Genomic DNA, 22489 nt, shown 5'->3' on the forward strand with positions numbered 1-22489 from the left:
GCCTGTGTGCGTATTCCCAGTGGCTCCCACCACCTCGGTGCTCTTGGTGCTAGCCTGCCAGAACTTTCATCACTGCTGCCTACTCCCATTGTAGACTAGCCATTACAGTGCTGCTGCCATTGAGCGAGTGTTTGGTGCGCAATGTGCGCATTCAGTGCGGATCAGAGATGCCAGATCGCGCCGGACAGCATCGAGAGTATCGAAGCGGGGTATCCCCACCGCCTTCGATGCTCTCGTACGCATACAAGCGAAAACAGCGCCCGTGTGCGGTTCTCGCTTGTATGCGTACGACAGCATCGAGGCGGTGGGGATACCCCGCTTCGATACTCTCGATGCTGTCCGGCGCGATCTGGCATCTCTGGTGCGGATTGTGGCCTAGTGAAAAACGCTGTAATAGTGCGGTATCGCTGGAAATAATGCGTTATTTCGTGGTAGTCACTCCAACGTTTTGCTTTTGTCAAAAGTTTATATATCTATTACATTAATAAACATATGATAGATATAAGTATAAAATTTCGAAAATACAAGTCGTTAATTAACTAATGTTTTGTCGCATCTTGTGTATTGGAGCTATTTTAGGTTAGATTAGGATTAAGGTTAGATATAAATATAAATTATTTGTTTTGTTGAAGTTTATATTTTAAAGCAACTACCAATTATTCGCCAACCAACAACAATATGGCAGTTACTTTCTTTCAAATCTAGGGAGAAGTCTGTGAGAATCTTGCTGTGTACATATATATATTTATTTATATGTATATATATATATATTGTAGTTTGACAATGAAATACGTCTCTTGATTAGAAAAGTCGAACAGTCGAAAACTGCAGTTTTATTATGTCAAGCATATATTTCTATACATTTCTACTTTTATCAAGTATAATTAGTATGCGAGACTTCATCGAATAATTGATTACATAAGTAACAATATATAGATATACATACTACTTCGATATTTAAATATAGTTTATTAAAGTACATATATAATTGTTAAACACGAACAAAGAGTGGTTATACCGGATTGTGATATATATCCAGGTATTCGATTTGTATAAAAAAATACGATGAGCTCTCAACAAAGCCCAGCTTCTATGCAAACCAGTGTTGATCGAGAAAAAGTCTACATATGGATAGTCGAACTCTCAAATCCAGACACAAGAGAGAACGCACTTCTGGAGTTGAGTAAAAAAAGAGAAGTGGTCCCTGATCTGGCACCAATGTTGTGGCACTCATTTGGCACTATTGCTTCTCTTCTACAAGAGATTATCAACATCTATCCAGCAATTAACCCTGCTACCCTAACTGCTTATCAAAGTAATCGTGTTTGCAATGCTCTGGCCTTGTTGCAGTGCGTAGCCAGTCATCCAGAAACTAGATCTGCATTTCTACAGGTAAAATCACACTGCAATAGATGTTTATTGAAGATATTACATATTTACACATATCTTGTATTACATAGTTATTTTATTTTATAGGCTCATGTTCCATTATTCTTATATCCATTTCTGCATACTGTCAGCAAAACACGACCATTTGAGTACCTGAGACTTACTAGTCTTGGAGTTATTGGTGCTCTGGTAAAAACAGATGAACAAGAAGTTATCACTTTTCTTCTTACTACAGAAATTATTCCACTTTGCCTTCGGATTATGGAAAGTGGTTCTGAATTAAGTAAGACAGTGGCAACTTTTATACTACAAAAGATATTGTTGGATGACAGTGGCTTGTCGTATATTTGTCAGACCTATGATAGGTTCAGTCATGTAGCTATGATTTTGGGAAAAATGGTTCTATCATTGGCAAAAGATCCTTCTGCAAGATTACTTAAGCATGTTGTAAGATGCTATCTGAGATTGTCTGACAATCCAAGGTGAGTAAACTTAGTAAGTATATATGTAATATCATGTTAACAATGTCAGAGTTTAAATGTAAATGTTAATATTCTAGAGCATTATTAGCATTGCGTCAATGCTTACCAGATCAGTTAAGAGACAATACCTTTGCAACATGTTTGCAAGAAGATACTTCAACTAAGCATTGGTTAAATATGCTACTCAAAAATCTGGAAACTGGGCCGCAACCTTGTCCAGCAGCTCAGCCAGGTCAACAAGATCCCCGAACAATAGGGATGTCACCACTTACTTCCTGAGTTCTGTGAATTCTATATATTCATTGAATATATAGAATTGTACACAAAAACAACTTTAAATACAATATTTTATAAGTCGTTTAGAAATCTTTTTGTAAAATGGTGCATGATAATGACGAATTGTGCTGTGAAAATTATTAAATAAGTATATCGTCACACAACATAACACTTTGGGAGTTCAAAAGTACATAAAATGGTAATAAATAGTATACAGACACTGGTCGCCAAATTGAAAATTTTAACTATAGTCAGTTCTATTTCAATCAATATATCTTAGTTATATTTCTGATGTAATTCAATGTTTAGTTTTTTTTAGATTTAATGCTTGACTGTAGTCTGCACAATTTTGACGATAAGATATCAATCAAAAGAATTTTATATGAATAAGGAATTTTATACAGTGTACAGAAAAGTTTTAGTGAGATATTCGATACATACATTAACCCTCCGACAGCGGATTCTGTGTCACTTTGTTTTTTTCATATAAGTTGAGTAATGGTATTAATAAAAAATTTATTTTCACATGTTTTTAACTAAATCTCATAGAGTCAATAATAATAATTTTCCACCACACTATTCACTGGTAGAGGGTTGATACGCGAAATATCTCTGAAGATAAAATTTGAGTAAACGTTAAAAATTTCGTATAAGATCTAAAATATGTATAAATGTGACTTTTCATATAAACTTTATTAACACGTGTTATAAGTGTATTCATCTTTAGATATCGAATAGTTTGATAAAGTCTGTAACATATGTCAGATTGGTCAGTATTTCGTAAATTCTACATTGTAGAAAGACGTGTATACATATTGGCATACAAAAGCATTACAAATAATACTATATAATTGGACTAATACCATTTATTTACTTTGTATATTATTATCGGTCTAATTAACTTTAAGTAATAGATAATATGCAATATATATCACTAAACTGTGTCGATAAATTTTTTCATTAAACCTAGATTTGTGTCATTATATTTAGATTGTATAGTGATATATAAATATTAAAAAAGCGACATATGAAGCCTTTTTTCGTGCTAGATTGTATTGAGAGCATCAGAATGAACATCTACCAGTCGCGATTTGGAAATGAAAGAATTGTCGGATTGTGGTGCTTGCGTGCAATCTATCATGAAGGCATCGTGTGCCGCAGACTTAGATTATAGTTTGCGTTCGCGCGTATAATAAAAAAAATGTCTAACAATCTTAGCTTATATTGTGATCGTTTGATGATAATGCGCTGTAACGATCAACCATTAAGTCATAATATAAATTACGTAATAAGAAATATTATTACGTCATAATATAAATGTTCTTAATCAGATATACGAGTACATATTTTTACGCTAACTATAAGTGATAAAAAAAGACTACTGCTAGCACTTGGAAGTCTGCATCGTATTGTTCAAGTTATTTGTTTTTGCAACTTCAGCTTTACTCTGAAAAAACAATCGACAAAATGAAGATCGCATATTTTTCATAATAAGATTTTTCCAAAGTTTGAGAAATGTGAAATGTGCGTACCGCTTTCTGAGAATCTCTTGAGCACAAAAAACCGTGTATTACAGGTGTAAATAGTCTCTTGTCTGCGCGACTATACTTAGATGGGCCTGTAAACCAGGAAACTAGCAGACCTATCAAAATAGTAGTTAAAAAACCCACCCACGTGTACCACAAATACGACATTCTGTATAAGAAAAAAGGTTGCTCTCTGGAAAAAAATTAAGACAATGTTTAGTTACGTCATGAGAAAGTTGGTACAACATAGCTTTTCACAACATACTTGACAGCGGTCTCAATGATTGTCGTGAGGTTTCCGGCAGTGTTCTTCAGCGATTCGGAGCAACCTTCTACCGATACCGGTTTCACCGGGAAGTAGATCGAACCGTTGGAAATCGCTGCCTGAGTGCCAAACGAGATCCAAGCGACCAAGTTCAGACTAATCAACGCGCCGGCAAGTGCTCCCTGTTCGAATAAGACAGTAGAAGAAACTTCACTGTGACGAAAACTTCTTAGGGACTAGACTTTAATTTTATTGACAGATAGACAATTTTGTCTTCAAAAATCATAATTGTCAGCAAAATTCTTGATTTTACTATCACTAATGTCATCTGTCATCAAAATTAATGTCGAGAAATGTTGGGATATCATCTCTGTGACTGATATTAGTAGTAAGATTCTTATATCTCCCTAAATTCTCTAAGTGTAAATAAACATATCTTTATAAGAAAACAATTTGTAATTCAGACATTAAATGTGTATAAACAGTAAAAAGTTGATATTGTTCTTTTAATAAAACTTGTCTACGATTGTACTTATATGTATATGCTATTTTCTCTTTATAGTTATATTTACAATTATTTTTTTACCATAGAATTAGCCATTGGAAACAACATGCCTAGCGTAAATATTCCCAGCAAAGGTCCGGCGGTTATTCCCGATAAGCTTTTACCAGCCTGGAATGGAGATTAATAATGATTTCAAAGAGTAAATATGAACACACAATGATGTACTGATCTTCTAGAATGATTCAATATTTCGAGTTTTTATGCAAACGCGAAAGTTTTACCTGAATCAAACCACTCAGTTTCTCCACCATGAAGACGAGGCCTACACAAATGATACCTATTATTACAACAGTAACTTTCATTATACGGCTTGCGCCGATGTTGGAGATGGGCCTACGGAGACATGGTTTGATCATATCTTCATAGATCACGCCCGACATTGAATTCAATCCGGTCGACATTGTACTAGAGATCAATGAGTGACATTATACAATCACAAGGAGAATATAATCAGAAATCCAAAATTAAATTGCACAAAGAAAATTCAATCGAGAGAGAGAGATATTTTATAAATACCTCAATGCTGCGCTGAACACGCCAGATACGAATAGTCCTGGCAAACCCGGTATTGCGTGTGATAACTCCATCACAAAGTATGGTAAAAGCTGATCAGGCTTTCGTATTTGCTGAAACGCAATTCTTTGCAAATTAATATTAAAAATACTTGTCAATTTAAAAAAATAAAACTTGACAAAAATATTTGAATAGATTTTATTCGGAGACTACTCCTTTACGCTAGAATTTACTACCTTTGTTGTAACTGGATCACAGTCATAGAAGGCCGCATAAATAACAATTCCGGTATAGCAACACAATGATACGATACTGATTATGCCCACAGCCATTATCATAATCGCTCTAAAAAAAAATAAATAAGCAAGGTATGTCCCAAAGCGCATTTGTAGAACATTTCTCTTACACGTTTGACTTCTTCAAGTTTGGCATTGCTAAGCATCTTTGTACCATTGCTTGGTTCACCGAACACGTGGCCAACCAATTTAAATAATTACCAACCACCACGGTCCAGAAAGTATGTCTTACCGTAGGATCTGGATCCATGCTGATTAAAAAATATAAATATAACAATACTATAATTACTTATAATAGTTCGTGAATTAAATAAAACACTCGTAAAAGATATTTTAAGATACGAGAAGATTTTGTACTTAAAGAATTCGATCCTTCCGCTATCGACGTTTCGTCTCCACACCTCCGTTATCCCGCCAACTCTCGCAGTTCCGAGTATAGCAACAGCAATTACTGCACCGAACATCATCACTGTTTGGATAGTATCCGTCCAGACAACCGCCTTCAAGCCTCCCTGTAATAAAAAGAAATAATAATGTAAATAAAATAAAATAGCAAGAAAAATACGTATTATAATATCTATTTAGTGACAATTAGTATTGTCCTTACCAACGTCGTGTAAAAGATGCACACGGCGCAGACTAGTAAGGCGATGGTATAGAGATCCATTCCAGTCGCCTGATTGAAGGCTAGCGCCGGCACATATATCACCAGCGGTATGTAAAGCAGCTGCAAGATTGCCCGCAAGATCGATGTATGTATATACAGTTGAACATGTTACGAAAAATATTCAGATAAGAGGACATGAGATTTTATTAATTTAAGGTTTTTTATTTACTTATTTAACATAAACAATCAAACACGAGCTCACCATCTTGATGATAAAAATAAAGGATCCCATAAGTCTGACCACTCGATTGAACCTCAATTCTAGATACTGCGAGAAAAAATATCACAGATTTCTGAGTTTTTCTTTTCACAGATTTATTTACATTATACAGACATATATATACATATATACGTTATATACAGACGTAAGTACATATACATACTTATATATTTATATATTTGTATTTATTTATACCTCGTAAGACGATGTAATTCTGAGCCCGTAGAAAACCGGTAGATATATGACTGCCATTGTTACGGATACAAAAGTGTCCGCAATCACGATGCACCATAATTGCGTACCGTAAACGTACATTTCGGCCGGTAATCCCAACATTGCTATGCCCGACACGTAGCTGCAATTTTGAGACACCGTCTGTAAAGTGACTCGTAATGATGTAACATTTATACAACATAAAATATTTAAGCGGTACTAATTTTCTATTCAATTCCTGTTAAATGAGATCGAGTAATCAAAATAAATAATAAAATATACTAATCACACAAAACACAAAATATAATAACAAACAATTTATTCGTTCAAAACCGCGCGATTGTATCATCGCTATATATAACACACGCTTACATCTGAGAAACAAAGATTCATACAGATGAAAGTATAGTCGTCAATAAAACGTTATAATGGCATATGACTAAGATGGGGTGCACTTAGAACGAATTTTCTTATCCAACTACACGTTGTAGCTATTAATAAGTAGAAAAATTTAGCTAGTGAGCCTTGACAGTCAATTGAAGCAAATGTCACCTAACGTGTCCTATGTTTCCGGTTAATGGAATAGTTCCTCTACCAATATGATTAACTTTTCAATTGTATAACAGATTAAGACTCAAATTCATACAAATCTATTTTTACATCAAATATTTTTTTTAACGCACATAAAAAAACGACTGCAAAATCTTACATACAATTCCATTAGACATATATTTATAGATAGTATGCGATAAGAAGAATCAAAATAAAGCACTTGACAATCTATTATGAGCTTTTATACCTTGCTATCAGTGACATGCTGATCGGAAATATAGACATTTTTTGACCACCCACAAGATATTCTCCAACCGCGTCTGTCTTCTTCCTCGACGCATAACACTGATAGACACCCACGAGGGCAGAAATGCCCAGCAATCCGATAAACACGATTGAATCGACCAAGTCGAAGGTTCGCCGCGTTTCTGCATCCATTGCTCTTCAAATTGTTATATCAAACACAAATATTCTAAAATCAGATATATTGGCAACTGGTTAATTTTTTATTTCAAGATTATTGCGTGTGTGAACATTATATATTGTGGTGCGCTTATATTAACATATTATTATAATATATCTCTGTGTGTGTGTGTGATATTCAATAATTTAATAAACTTGAATTTATAAATCTGTATATAAATTAGTAAATGAGATGAATGTAATAAATTTGCACACCACATGCACAAATATTTTTTATCTCGTCGTATAAATATGTTATTCTCGAGTTTTTCAACATCCTACAGAAATATAGCGAGCGTTGAATCCGCATTAAACTATTTATAGAAGAATTTTATTGTTCCGAAGATATTTATTTTTCTAAAATGTTCAAAAAGTAGCATGTATTTTGCGTAATATCAGTCTTTCTACAAGACAATTAATTCGGAGAACACATAAACAGTTATTCCACATTTATTCACTTCAAAGATTATACTTTTATAGATGTAGAAACATTTTTTCACGAATACCGTTGCACTCTGTAAAGTTGAAGAATCAAATATGTGTTTGAACTTTAGATGGCAACTTCTTTTGAAAAATCGCGTTAACGGAAAATCGGGAAATCACGGATGTCAAAGTGATTGAAATCACGAATGTGTTCGCGAAATTTACGCGCGTCGTTGCGACACTTTTGATCTCGCGATAAAACCGAGATTTCGAGATCGCGGGAATGATGCAGCGACGAGATTACGGATGCGTCGCTTCTTCTTCTGCGCGCTCTACGAAACGTCTGTGGCGGTGAAAGAGCGATGCGTTAAACGCGACTCCACGAATCACGATTGAATAATTGCGGATTCTCCGCTGTCGTTTGCTCCACATCGCCCTCGACCACCGCCTTCCGTAATGATACTTTATACAGACGTGACACGGCCGATAGACCTTAGGTAGGTTTGTTGTAATGGAATTAAAAAAAAAAATTATAGAAATATTTTGTTCTAATGGAACTTGAAAGAAAATGGTAGAAGTTGTAGGTGATACGGAGTAAGTAAATTTTACTTCATATTTATCGCATATATGTATATATGTATGTATATATATATATATATTTATTCATTTATTTACAAGAAATAAAGTCGCTGCCGCTCAGAGAAAATATAATGTTTTATATTTTGTATAAAACATATCTTATATAAATGTATTTCTATGAGCTTATCAGAAATATACAAATTATAATAAAGGTATTCATAGTTCCCATAAAAAATTACAGCATATATATGTATATATTATAAAAGTAAAATTACAAACGGTGTGTGTAGATATCTATTTTTTCAGTTAGAGCGTTACAATGTAACAACGGTAAAATATTCGCTCTTGAAGTATAAACATGTTTCAATAACTAATATATCTCGACAAAATGTACAATGTATATTATTGCGGTTTTCCTTAACAATAGGATATATTAAGTAAATATTTCGCACACTTACAATGTCTACATACAAACTTAATAAATCGTCGCATTTATGTATTGACAAATACATAATGTTATTGACAAAGTTTAATGATATTTTAATCGACTTCTTTAGTTTCACGACTAAAGTGAAGTCTCATTTTATTTAGATATTGTGATGTAATGTAGTGGCTGAATTAATAAATTAATAAACTAAATGGACTTGTCTGAATTGCCGATGCAAGAAATGTTTCTTGAAAGAAGCATTTTTAATGTGCGCATATGTAAAATATTTTTTGTATACGAACATATGGAGACTCTGTAAAATTTCGTTGCAAATATATTTCATCTTTGAAAAAAATTTCTGTCAAAAAGATAAAATTGATATCTTTTGTGTTAATCGCACCTTACATTACGTTGGAAAAGGCACTATTCTAATCACATTGATATTAATACAATAATATGACAGTAAATGATAACAGTGTAAGTCTTTTGACAAAAAAACATACACTGACAGATTCATTTATATGCTCCTCTTTAAAACTTAACGTTGTAATATATTTTACATTGTCAAAAATTTCGAACATGTTAAAATTATGATAGTAATAATATTTCCTTTAATCACTAAAATAGAATATATATAAATATATTTTAATGTTACAATAAAATATTGAAATTGTTAAATACAATATATTATTAAGTACATTAAAAACAGAAAAGTTCAAACAGGTGACAAGTGTAAAACATTAAGATATTAAGTTGCGCTTACTTTTTTCGTATTGACTTGTAAGTCCGGTAACATTTGCGAGCAAATTGTAAGAAATATCTTTTCGCTTGACTTCTTTGTTAAACAAGAAATCCGGTAACGCGTAATTAAAAATAACACTATTCGTCATATTTACAATTGGACTCAAAAGTTTAAGATTATAGTTAGCTGCCTCTGGGCAAAATTAATATCTTCGTTTCTGGAAGACGTTGAGATCCACCCTTGAAGGTGATCAACTAGCTAAGGTGAGAAATGTGCTGTAGTATCGTTACTACTTCGCTAATCGTTAAAAATGAATGCACTGATATGTAAATGATTACATCTAAGGTCAGTGGTTATACTGCGGAACGAAGAAAACATGAAATCAATTTCTATTTTTTTCTGTTAACATCGAGAAAAAATTTTGAACTAAAATAAGTAATTTTTTGTACTAGTTAGTAAATGTAATTGATAATTTTGAGCAATTTTCCCACTATATTCTTGTCGAAATTGAGCATTAGAAGAGTTGGACATATTCACCTCTTAATTAATAAAAATAGAACAATATATTTTACAAAATATTTTTGCAGTGAGCACAGTATTACACGCTTTGAGCGTGCTTATTTTGAGCAAATTATAAATAATTTCTAGAATATCAGTTTTTAAACTTTTACGTATCAAATGCGTATTTTTTTATCCCAAAATTAATGATATTTATATAATATTTATGTTTGAAAAACTAGTTTCGTTTTAATTGTGTCTTTAATCAAACCTATTTAAAACTTATTTAAAATTGCTTACGACTTTTAACAACATTGTGGCGCTTGAGGTAAAATTATTATCGATCTTCCTTCGTTCTCGCGTGCAACGTCACTGACCTATGCAAAGTGCGCCGTCTTACACGCGCACGTTTGCTCAGAAGGCCTTTCATGGACGGAATGGCTGATAAGGAGATGCAATTCTTAAGATACTTACTTCTATATACTTATTCCTAAAGGTTTACATGAAGACGAGAGATATATAATACAAATGCTAATGAATAATCATCGATCTTAAATTCCGGCTATTAATATCATTTTAGCAAAGCAGCAATCATCATTAAAGAAAAACGTTCTAGTAAAATTTTACAGATATATATCTTTGGACTTTGCAATTTTGAATTTTTATTTGATATCAAGAAAAACAGATTTGACGAAAAGATGAGAAGTGTCAAAAAGTCCTGCGCGAAATAAGACTTAAAAAATAAAAATGTACTTATTAATGTACTTTGTATTTAGTTTTAGGATAAAGAATTAAAAGTAATTCGTACAAACGTCAATTTTAAAAATAAACGAAAAAATGAATTTAAAGACGTTTTTACTTTTTTATATTGGATGATTGTGCATATATGTTGGAGCTACACACGTTGGAGGATATGTTGCAACATTGCTACGACGACAGCAGTTTAAGAGCAAGAACATTAAATCGACGGGATTGCATCGTGTTCGCGTCTATATCTATGTCGCGCGAACGCGTCGCGTTAATCATTACATAATTAAGTCACACAGCCGCACGGTACGCGGAGGCGTGATACGTGTGTTCACGAGCCACTCCAAACTTACTTTATTATATATGTATACAAGTAACTTGTTATTTAAGATGATATTTATAATTCCATAATCAGAAACAATGTAAATAGAGTTTTTTTTTGTCCAATATTATTTTTATGTCTCAAAACGTAATCAATACAAGATCGAAAGCATCACTCATATATCTTGTATGCATATATTCTGAAAGTATCATTAACAGCAAATCATTCAGGTTATGATTTAGCTTTTAATGATTCAGAAATTAGTGAGAAACAACATGGACTCTGTGAGTAACTATAATAATCATGAATAAAATTGTGGTTATTCATGGAATAACAATCGACTATGAATATCGCCCGTAAAAGTAGTAAGAATTGTGCACGTTATATTTAAGAAAGACGAAGATATTGAATCTGACGATTTTTCAATCGTTCGTTATCAAAATATATATTACTAAGACAATTCGAAAAATCGTTTATAAAAACATTGATACATCTTACAACGCATTTCATTCATAAAATTAGACAAAATAGCCACGTCATACTTTATATGTGCACTTTGCCACATCCTTATTTCATTTTCCTGTCAGGATTACACGAATTATTCAATATTCCGACAAAACAATTTTTTTTTTCCTTACAGACAATTTCTGATCAAATACTTGTTTCTTACAAAAACCGAATGTCATCACACGAAACGCTTCTATCTCATTCTGCAGATAAACTCCAAATTGCACATCTTGTGCTTTTGCAGAACGAACAAATATATTTCTCTTCAGACAATTAATTGTCTTTGATATTTTTTCAAAGTCGAGAAGAATTATATGCGCCCTAACCGATGTTAAATATTCGAAATCTGAAATACTTCAAAATGAGCTTTCGCGAGCTTTGATTCTCATTTGCGCCGCTTCCGGACTCGGTGTCATTGCCGGATTATCGTAAGAAAAATCGAGAGTTTTATCCTCGCTGGCACATCGTCGCGAGAGAGTAGTACTCGTAGTATTTGGTGAGCTATTGTTTCCCTTGCTGTTCTCAGAGCTCTTAGATTCTGACTCCACTGTGGCACTTATGCTTGGTATACTCAACTTAAGACCGTTTTGTTTATTCACATTGGCCTCGACATCGTCTTGCACTTTGTTCTTGTTGGCTGCCTGCTGAAATAAAATATTACGTTCAAAAAGTTCTCGTAATACTTTGTCGCAAATAGCATATGCCAGAAACGCTTAAGTAAATCTCTGTCAAAAATACTTGTTTTGTATTTGAAAACACAAAAAGAGACAAGGTACAAAATTGTTTTTTAATCATTTTTGTGCGACTTTATATATTTTTTTTTGTTACTATTTATTTTGTCTTTTATAAAGTGAATTTTATTAAAAAACTTTAATAGAAAACTATTACGTTAAGAATTATGTGAACTTGGAAAGAATCGTTCTCACATTTTACCTTTACAAGTTTCCGTGTGAATAAAGCTCGCAAGGTGTTTTGGATCTTTTCCCATTGTATTAAAGTTCTTCCCAATAGATAAAACATTCCTAGTAGCAAGATGCAGATCAACGTAGTTATAATCGTGAATCTGATCTTAAGTCTCTCTACTTCCTCTGTAATAAAATAACAACTTATAAATGAAGACATTCAAGGGTACTAAAAATGATTATTTAATGTGTATTGTTTCCACAAAAAATCAATCATTAATAATATATCAAAACGTGTTATAAAAACATAGTAATTAGAAATATATGTGTGTACATTTTAAAATATATATTGTTACGAAGCACATTACGACACGTATTTTGCGCGCAACTTTTTGTTTCATATATGTTTGCAGAAAGAATAAAATTTAAAAAAATCAAAAAAATTAGGAAGTGATTAAGATGTATCATCAACTATTTTGTGCTCATATAATATCGTTAATTTCAAAAGATATAAACATTCCTATGTAACATCCGTTCTGCTATAACTTGCAGGTTACGTTCTGAATTAATATATCTCTTATCTTAAAAAAAGAACATTGTAAATATTAGCTTTTTATATAATTCAACCAAACACAATAACTACTAAAATATCTGGAAATAATTTTTATATTACAATTTCTAATAGTACAATTTATATATTTGTACAAATTATAGTAGTTTGGTACCAAAACTTATTGTATTAGAAAACACAATTGAACTAAAATATTTTTCTGAAAAATATATCTTTACATTATATACATAAAAAAGAATATTTGTGCTACACACCTATGGATTTACATTTTTATGATAAAAATAACTGTGAGATCAGCAAGAAATAGTAGTGACGTTCTTCGCGATATTAAGCAATAGTCACGTAGAAATTATAAAGCGTATAATCGTTTGCGTGAGATTTGTCGTTGAAATCTCTGACTTATCCGATTTCTCTTATGTGTGTGCGGCACTTCATGGTAAAAGTATGCGCATATTTAATTCACACCTTAAAACTCACTCACCTTTAAGATCGTAATACTGTGGATCCATGCGATGCATGTAGCGCTGATCTTGAAGATAAACTGAAATCAGAAGAGGCAATCGGCGACAATTAATTTTAATCCGCGTTCCGCATATATATTTATATACAATAATTTTTAAACTTGTCTCAAGAAACGCTTAAACATTTTCAACAACTACAACAAATAGTAGGTTTTGTTAATACATACTTCAAGTTTATAAAATACGTATACATACTTAGAAAGCGTTACGAAAAATGTAACCATTCTGTAGCGACACGCTACAGAACGTGAAGATTTTCCAACCGTAACCGTTTTATTGTATGCCGTTATTATTACATGCCAGTTGCGTGAGAGAGGGAAATCTTATTGTTCGTATAATGAAAGTCAAATCAATTGCAGTTCGAGCGAGACGAGTTAGTTGCGACGTAACACACATTATAATTGCTATTAACACGTCTTTACATTGAGGAAATCTGCGTTACATAAAATTGATTGTGGTTTACGCGAAATCGATTTCACTGCCATTAGCACATATCAAGTGTGTCTCTTCTAGCAGTTCTTCTTTTCACTTATTCTTATTGGAGGTCAACGATCTACCTGACAAAGGTGCAGGTTCTCGCGCGCGCCTGCGTTAAGGTCGGTTGCGATAGCAACTCCGGCGCAAACAATTCCGACCTACGACGGTTGCTTTACCTGCGGCACGTGGGCACGCGTATAATCGTGTGTCCTTATCGTGATTGTAAATGCGAGGAGGTGACCCCGTTCCAAACCGAGGGAGGCAAGCAATCCTAGTCCTGAATAGGGATCATGAGTAGAATCGATTTGCGAGCGCTCAACCGAGCGGGACGAGATAGACAGAAGTTTACATCTCACCACAAATCACTCCGAATAATTCAGCTTTATTTATGTAATTTCGAAAATATGTTGGTTTTTATAATACTTCAGCATATTTTATTAAAATGTATTTTGCGGATCGTACTTAAATAAACAAATTATCCCACAGATATTACGTATAATTCAAATATTAGGTACGCTACAATATTCAAATTTCATTTATGTATCTTCCTATATGTGTGTTATATAAAAATGCGATTTTGAAAAGAAAAAGTAGAGTACCTTGTTACAAGATATAAAATTTGATCCTTATTCATCGTACCAAATCTCTCGATTACTTTTACATAACGACAAGGGGTGAAAAGAGTAGTTTCTGTCTCTAATATCGAACTTTTTTCACTCGGGACAGTTTTACTAAAACGTTCACCGGCACGCAGAGTCAACAAGTTCTCCCCTAATGTGAAATTTGTACATAAGGTTGAACCGAGTTTACCGACAAAACGTAACCGGACACCCGTAACGAGGAGGACTCTCAATGGAGAACCCATGTGTAGAACTCGACGGAACTCCACGCGAGCAACTTCGCAGCTACAACATTACGTCTCCCTCTCCCGTCACGTGGCGAAGCATCCTTTGATATTCAAGCGGGAAGATTTCATTCTTCGTGCGTCGCGAAGAGCGAAGTTGTGGTTTCTCTTACCTGTCGGAGCAATGAATATGATATCCCCTATTCCCCCGTCTTTTTGCCGCAGAACCAGTGTTGAATCTCAAATAGGAAAGAATGGAAAAAAAGAACGATGAGAGAAGGAGACGAAACAAGCCGAAAGAAAAAGAACGGCGCAGGAGAACGGCAGGGAGGAAGAAAAGAAGCTGGATGACTCATCAACCGCGTTCGCGTGTGGGAAGTCGGTAGGGACAGTCAGGTGCAAAGTCAACGGACCTGAGAACCCCGTGTTGGTCGACTCTACTCGCGCTCGACGGTGGTTGAACGATGGCACGGTACTGCATTATCCGGTTTCCAGTATGCGCGTCGTTCGCGTGAAAACGAGAAACCGGAACAACCGGACGGTGTATCCGGGACGTGGTCCCGAATAGAAGGTGATTGGGTTGTAAATTCGAGTTTGCAAAATACGTGGCACAACATATAAACGTTGGAGCGCGTTAAAGAGACATATCTTCTACATACTTTGCAAAGTAGATAGGAGAGACCGGAGCACAAAGTAATATCCAAAACAAATTATTAAAAAAACAAGATGTACGCAATAGTATGTAATATTTGGTATAATAATAACATCTTTTACATGTAACTACTTATTAAAAACATTAATAATCATTATTTATTTATAAAAAATAAAATTTTTATAAATGACTTTTATAAACGCTTATATTAAATAAGTTTTTTTTAAACATACATAGAACATAGATGATATTTTAATGTAAAAAGTTTATAATGACTTTTAAAAATGTTATACTTCGTTGAGATAACGCGCGAAACGAGGATTTCACGCGCATATTAATGTGTGACATCTAATTTCGTCTTATTTCAGTCAACTTATGCCAAACGTTCATTTTTAATAAAAAAATATTAATAAACTATGTTGCGATGATGGTGAAATATAAAAAAATGATGTAAACCTATCATATTTATATATCCAAGGTAAAATTTTGTTATCAGAAATTTTTAACTCAAGTGGGTCCGTGCCTTGCACCACGTCACTGCTATAGGTGGATGCAACCGTGTCGCTGACATGTCTCGCACTTCTCGCATTTCAAAAAATCGACTGATTATCAAAAGAAACTTCCGTAAAAGTGAGTGAATGCACTGTGTTTCGAACCTGTGCCTCGAAAAGAAATGCTAGATGAAAAGGCTAAAGGCTCTTTTCTTCTATTATTTGTTTATAGGATGCGATAGCCGAGTTGAGTCACTCGCATAGACCAAAGAGCTCGCTCTCCTGTTGCTAAGGTCACGTGATAGGCGCCGCGCACGACTTGCGCTAGCTTCTGAGTACTCTTTCTCTTTCTTTTTTAAACATAATTCTTTAAATTTCACGAAATTCTTTAAATTTCCTGTTTACTATATTATTGATGGCTCACCTTGACAGTCCTTCGCGCACTCTTCCGGCTGATAATTGTGACTGTTGACATCGCAGACGACAGCGCAGGGTCTGCAGTGTTGATCAAAAGGACTGCAGTACTCCGTGATGTTGCATCGCAATTCTCCGCATTTGACACCCCGGGGATCAAAATCGGCGAGCGAAACGCTGACAAAGACGGATAAACTAACGACTGATATCACCAACAACGTCATTCTGTGTTTACGGTTTCATCAGAAAACATCGAAGGCAATGGTTGATCAATGCTTCGTCGAATTCGCCAACCGGTTCGACCGTCTCTCTTTTTTCGCTCGTCTTTTCGTAATTTCTTTTTTGCCGTTCTCCCTCTTCTCCTGCGTCTCGAATCACAGATTTAGGGCACGATCGTGACCCGCTCACAATCCACGATCGACGCTCGAAGCGATCCTCGATGGTACTCGAAAGGTATACTTTGACAAGGCTCCATGCCTCGCTTCGCTAAACACACATGTAATTTTTATACATTTATTTATATAACAATAAAGAACTAATTTATGAATATTTATTTTGTCTAATGTATTAGCTTTCTGAGATTTATTGTCAAGAACACAAGTAAAAAATATATTAGTTACAAGAGATCGCAAGCTAATAAAGAGGATTGTTATCGAATAAATAATTCGTCATTTCGATATCAAGAGCATCACCGTGACATCGTCATTTAATTTAGGTAAGAATTTAAGATCACTCAATTTAAAAATTAAATTTATCACATAATTTAAAAATTTCGATCGCAGGAAAGTTTTTGTACAATGAAATGTAGTTTATTTATTTAGGCAACGTTGCGGTGTCAGAGATGCGTCGTGCCTGTGAAGTGCCAGACATCACCTGTACGCTCGAAACACCTGTGTTAACGCACACGCGGGCGTGAGATGGATGCATCAAAATGGCCTCCGGTATCGCGCAACAGCGGAGATACTTTCGCCTCGACTATTACTGACGGCCTCGTTTTATTGTCACGTAGCGAACAATTTTATTTTATAAACTCACAGTTTGCGCGTTTCGTTCTTAAAACAGCTTTATATATTTCCGATACGTGAAATTCGCGCAAGCAGAGAAATATATATTCTCTGGTATAATATAAACAAATATTACATCCTACAATTATTGCTGATATTTATGTATAATGTGCGAATATAGAAATTGTAAGAGACATTTATGAATTTATAAAGCGCTACAGAGCATTTAGCAATTCAGGAACGTTGCTTCTACACGAAAATCAATTTTTGTCCTTCGCGAGCGCAAACATGTTCGAATCAATAGACATCGCTATGTCGTATCATAGTCGACTTTCACTTTGTCACACAATCAATATTTATGAATTTAAACTTGTAACTGAAGAAGATCTCGGTGAAAATTGAAAATATCATCTCACTATATATCGACAAAATTTGATTCATATTTATTTACATAAATTTTCAGTTTATTATCTTGAGATAATTCCATACCGTAAGTCGTATTGGTCTTTTTGCATATGATTTGTGTTTTATAAGGCTGATGCGGTAAGCTCGCGTACCTAATGAATTAAAAAAACAATGTAATAGATAAAAGGAAGAACATACGCGTGTAGAAAAAAAGTTCGTTTTCGAAATAAAATACATATGAGATGGATAATGAGGCACTAATATTCTCAGGGACGTGTCGTATCGCGTTTGTATGACTCATTCCTCCTATCAACCAGCGAGGTAAATGGTTGCTTCGTGCCATTTCCTATGTACCTTCACGTACATAGGCGTAGGAAAATTGTTCGTGACAACAACCCGTGTTTTCGATCGAAGAAATATTGAATTATGTCCTTTTTTATGCCTGAAACATCTCGATCTAATCTTCTTATCGTCTCGCACTTTCAAGCAATACTTTCAGAAGAAAATTTTTCAATCACAAGTTTTGTAATTCTTACATTTATGTGCATTGAATTGTTTTAAATTCACATTCTCAACTCAACGCTTGAGATCCTTCTCTTCAATAAATATATTATTATAACATTAATGTTGATGTTATTTTTGCGAATTGTAACACACACAGTATTATTTTTTCAGTCATTGTCACGGATGATACACGGTTCTACGTGCTCTTTTTTACGTTACGTTTATTACAATGATTAAATCGCGCGTCTTTAAGGCGCATCGCCACGCTTATTCAGTTACCGGATATTATGTGTTTTCCGCGAAGCATGCAAAAACTTTACTCACGCGGATGCAACACATCGTTGCAATTCGCTTCGTGTACCAGCGAACGTTGTAGTACACCTGGTACCGAATGCAAACACAATACGTACAGAGGCGTACAATGCTTCAGGGTGTTGCCTGATGTGGTAATAACTGGAATTTGAATAGGAACGAGTAATACAGGCTTCGAATAGTCGTCGCGCGAAGTTTGCAAAGCAATAGTTTGATATGACAAATATATTGCAAATTATTTTAATTTTACAAATTTTTAGAACTTTAATTTACGTGAAAAAATTGCAGCTCATTATATCACTTCGTTATTTATTCTCATGTTTTTCTTTCCAAACGGCTGTTTATTGCGCCGTACTGATACGTGTGGGCTCGCATGTCTACTTTTCATTAAGCAGTGGAATGTCGAGTCCGCTTTTTCCTCTGCGATAACGGAAAGTGTTACTAACTGTATCGCATTCGACGAGCGGCTTCTGACAACGTTCGCTAAGGAAAGTCCGAGTAGAAGTCGAAAAGGTAGGTAGGACGTGCCTGTTGGGGCACAGGAATGTTGCCCGACTGGTTCACGAAGAGGCTTTTACGCATGGCGAACGCTGAACCGACGACGCGCCGTCCGTCGAGATATTGTGTTCGAACTGCAACTCCGGTCGAAGGAATGAATCACGAATCGAAGTGAGTTTATCAAACATTGAATAGCGCGATGTTTGCGTAGCGTAATTAATAATAGGTTGGACACAATAGTTGACATGTAAAACAATCAAACTATTTATTAATGTAAGTTTTTTTAATAGCTTTTTAAATCTTATACACATGTACATAAGAAATAAATAATATAAAATTTTTCAAACCGAATCGCCTAACTCAAAAATTAATTTTGTAATCTCCTGGATTATCAATTTTGTGTTCAGAGTTTACTATAGTCGCTGTGGGTCACACACAAACAAGCGATTTAAAGATAATCGCCAATCGAAGAGTCAGCGTGTTTTACGTAATCCGCAAATAGCGAACTGCGTCTGTCAGTCAAAGCGTGCAGGCACGATTATTTTAATTAGAAACTGACTCATATCCACGTACACTCGATATCTCGTTTCTTGTAACATCTCGCGCATTGATAACGCTTTCGTGCAATATGCGGCCTTGTAGTCACGTACTTTACGTCAGAATGAATTGTTGCAAGAGAAATCGCGTCACACGCGCGATCATCTTCCTTATGACGAAACATCGCGAATGCTGCGACAGCGATCGGTCTCGAAGAAAACCGCGCGTTTGCACAGTTCCAATTACAATATATCCCGCGTTTCCTATCTTCACGATAATCAGCGCGTGAGTCAAGACAAAACGAATGAAGAGAACAATTAGTTACTAATACTACTGGGCAATAAATTACTAATTAAGTTCTCATAAACTCTAAACACTCGGTACTTCAAGTATCGGTTTTTCACGGATTTTCTACACGATTGCAACGGAATTGTACGATCTAACGTCGCGCTCCATTTACTTGTCCTTGTCCGAGCAAACTTGTGTTACAATGTATTTACTGAGTTTGAGAAAAAATCTGATAACGAATACATTGTGTATTATCCGGAAGATATTTTAAACTAGTGATATGAATTTCTAAAGAAAAAAACGCACAGTATACAAAGGAAATACTAAAACAGAAACAGAGAAATCAACATCTTTTCGACTTTTGTTTCGAGTCATTTCTTCGTACGTACATTTAGATGTAATAGCTCTCGTAATGTGTTTTTGCATTTGATAAACTCGGAATTTTTGAAATCTTTTATACTGCTTAAAATTAACCTATCTTAATATAAGGATATATAAATATATTATATTATATGAATATTGTAAAAATATATATTATTTTTCAATACTTGAGATCAGTCGAACGACGTTACTCGAATGAAATAAAGATCACTTCTGAATTAGAAGCAAAACTTCTTTAAAAACTAAAGTTTGTAGTAACATTCCCGTGTGCATCGCATAAACTCTAACCATATAAGGTATTTCCAAGAAATAGATCGATCGATATAACGTAGTAAAGAAAAGAAGAATCGACGATGCGACAAATAAACCGGACGCGCCGTCAAGTCTACGCGCGTCTTTATCTATGTAACTGCGATCGTTGAAGTCTCCGCGAAATCCTTCTTGTAGCGTCGTCCGGTTACTCGCGCGCGCATATTCCGCGTTCTTTTAACATGTGCGCTTTGCTTTCATTTACTGTCAATCGACTCTAATTCGATTCGAGCTCGGTAATCGGATTCTCGCGCGTCTAATGACAACGATAAATCCGATGTAAGAATAGTCGCAATCACGTACGCGCAAAATCGGAAGCAATCGCTGTATAAATGTCGAGACGATATTAAAATCTGACTTTTGGAATCATTGTCTGTTTATGTAATAATCTTTTTTATCTGATCTTAGGAATATACAGTTTAAACTTTCGGAGATGCTCTAAAATAAAAAAGGAGAGATCTCTCACTCAATTTCGCAATTCAACTAAATAAGAAAAAGTATTTATCTGTTCTTAATATTTGAAGATAATTTTACACAGAACAGTTTTTCTTATTCAATCAATATAGAGAGAATTGAGAAAAAAAACTAAATGAATTATTCGCTTACCGAGGTCATTCGTGAAGCGCAATCGGCTTCGCGCGCGCACGCACCCACGCACGATCACGTGCGGTTCACCCCGACGACGTCGTCGGACTCTTGCATCGCGAGGAAATTGCGAACGAGCACACACATGCACCAAACCACGTCGTCGTTGCGAATTTGTACACGAGGCAACAGAAACCGCGCACCGTCGATACGACCTGCCGCGCTTGACTGTCGATCGAGCGCACCACAAACCAGACGGCAACAGAGTTTCTCGGGTTCTTCAAAGGCTCCCACCTCTTTGAGAAGTCGGAGAGAGAGCCATTTTGTCCCCACCAATTGGCGCACCTGTCCTCCTCGCGCTCTCACCCATTCCTCCGCCTCCTCCTCCTGCGCGACTCATTCGCTTCTTTTTTTCTCTCGTACCTGCCGTTTACCTGTTGCCAGCTTTGCGCGCGCGCACTCGCCGCGGCGACTCGCACCGTCCGATTGCCGCGAGAGACTCGCGCGACCGACACCGTTGATGACCAGCCACGTGTCGAGACGCGAGCAAAAGATCAAATAGCGAAATACAAGCGCATTCGGCGAGATAATAAAAATCGATAAAGGATAAAAAAGGAGAATGTGACGGGGATTGCGTGGTACAAAATGAATTATCTATGAGCTATGAGGCGTTAGTTAACATTAGTACCGCAAGATGCGGGATGACGACATACATATTTATTGCGTATTAAATGTTCATACAAAGATATAACAATGACTCTCGCGTATTCGCGGCGCTACGGTGCTAACATTATTATTGCAGATTAATATTGTTGTTTCGGAGGAAACGAGTTTTATTTATTGCGCACACAAGAGGATTGATTTGAGGAGGCGTTTTTGTCGAGTAGGAGGAGGTCGATATGTCGAACCATTTGGTGCTGTCCCTTCTAGCGGAACGGATCACGACTGCGAGTATCTCGTCGGGAGTATCACGATACATCGGAAATCGGAAAAATGAATCTTGCGGCCTCGCTTGTGTCGCGTCTCTTTCTTTCATTTCCAAACTTGGTGGTATTCACGTATTGCTTCTGAGAGATCGCGAGAGGTTTATCGTGCGGCTTACCGCCGCGTTGCACGAGACGAG

The 22489-nt window shown here is 35.3% G+C and overlaps 3 protein-coding genes and 1 long non-coding RNA gene across 9 annotated transcripts; 2 read left to right on the forward strand and 2 right to left on the reverse strand.

Annotated features, from left to right (window-relative positions):
• The first annotated feature begins 306 nt into the window (after positions 1-306).
• Positions 307-2897, forward strand: LOC109857136 (cell differentiation protein RCD1 homolog). 4 transcript variants are annotated; one of them, XM_020433165.1, is made up of 4 exons: positions 307-715; positions 1040-1392; positions 1477-1871; positions 1949-2897. In XM_020433165.1, the coding sequence occupies exons 2-4, from the start codon at positions 1066-1068 to the stop codon at positions 2148-2150; spliced, it is 924 nt and encodes a 307-aa protein (XP_020288754.1). In that variant the 5' UTR covers positions 307-715; positions 1040-1065; the 3' UTR covers positions 2151-2897. The 4 variants fall into 4 exon arrangements, with proteins under 4 accessions (XP_020288754.1, XP_020288755.1, XP_020288756.1 ...); XM_020433166.1 differs by having other exon boundaries at positions 307-596; XM_020433167.1 differs by having other exon boundaries at positions 307-579.
• A 98-nt stretch (positions 2898-2995) lies between these two features.
• Positions 2996-8207, reverse strand: LOC109857135 (sodium-coupled monocarboxylate transporter 1-like). Its single transcript, XM_020433164.1, has 13 exons — positions 7899-8207; positions 7212-7436; positions 6395-6554; positions 6182-6247; positions 5920-6039; positions 5670-5824; positions 5423-5563; positions 5253-5361; positions 5020-5129; positions 4725-4908; positions 4525-4611; positions 3939-4120; positions 2996-3866 (listed from the first exon to the last, which is right to left on the reverse strand). The coding sequence occupies exons 2-13, from the start codon at positions 7400-7402 to the stop codon at positions 3590-3592; spliced, it is 1782 nt and encodes a 593-aa protein (XP_020288753.1). The 5' UTR covers positions 7403-7436; positions 7899-8207; the 3' UTR covers positions 2996-3589.
• Positions 8208-9499: 1292 nt separating this feature from the next.
• On the reverse strand, positions 9500-16783 carry LOC109857133 (protein grindelwald). Of its 2 annotated transcripts, none has more exons than XM_020433162.1 (4): positions 16554-16783; positions 13626-13685; positions 12605-12759; positions 9500-12312 (listed from the first exon to the last, which is right to left on the reverse strand). In XM_020433162.1, the coding sequence occupies exons 1-4, from the start codon at positions 16765-16767 to the stop codon at positions 12028-12030; spliced, it is 714 nt and encodes a 237-aa protein (XP_020288751.1). In that variant the 5' UTR covers positions 16768-16783; the 3' UTR covers positions 9500-12027. The 2 variants fall into 2 exon arrangements, with proteins under 2 accessions (XP_020288751.1, XP_020288750.1); XM_020433161.1 differs by having other exon boundaries at positions 9500-12315.
• A 135-nt stretch (positions 16784-16918) lies between these two features.
• Positions 16919-18924, forward strand: LOC109857134. Of its 2 annotated transcripts, none has more exons than XR_002250458.1 (3): positions 16919-16996; positions 17115-17258; positions 17352-18924. It is a non-coding gene; the product is annotated as an uncharacterized LOC109857134 (long non-coding RNA). The 2 variants fall into 2 exon arrangements; XR_002250457.1 differs by having other exon boundaries at positions 17365-18924.
• The last annotated feature ends 3565 nt before the right edge of the window (positions 18925-22489 follow it).

Source organism: Pseudomyrmex gracilis, unplaced genomic scaffold (assembly GCF_002006095.1).
Source record: "Pseudomyrmex gracilis isolate BER0280 unplaced genomic scaffold, ASM200609v1 scaffold_146, whole genome shotgun sequence".
Lineage (NCBI taxonomy): Eukaryota > Metazoa > Arthropoda > Insecta > Hymenoptera > Formicidae > Pseudomyrmex > Pseudomyrmex gracilis.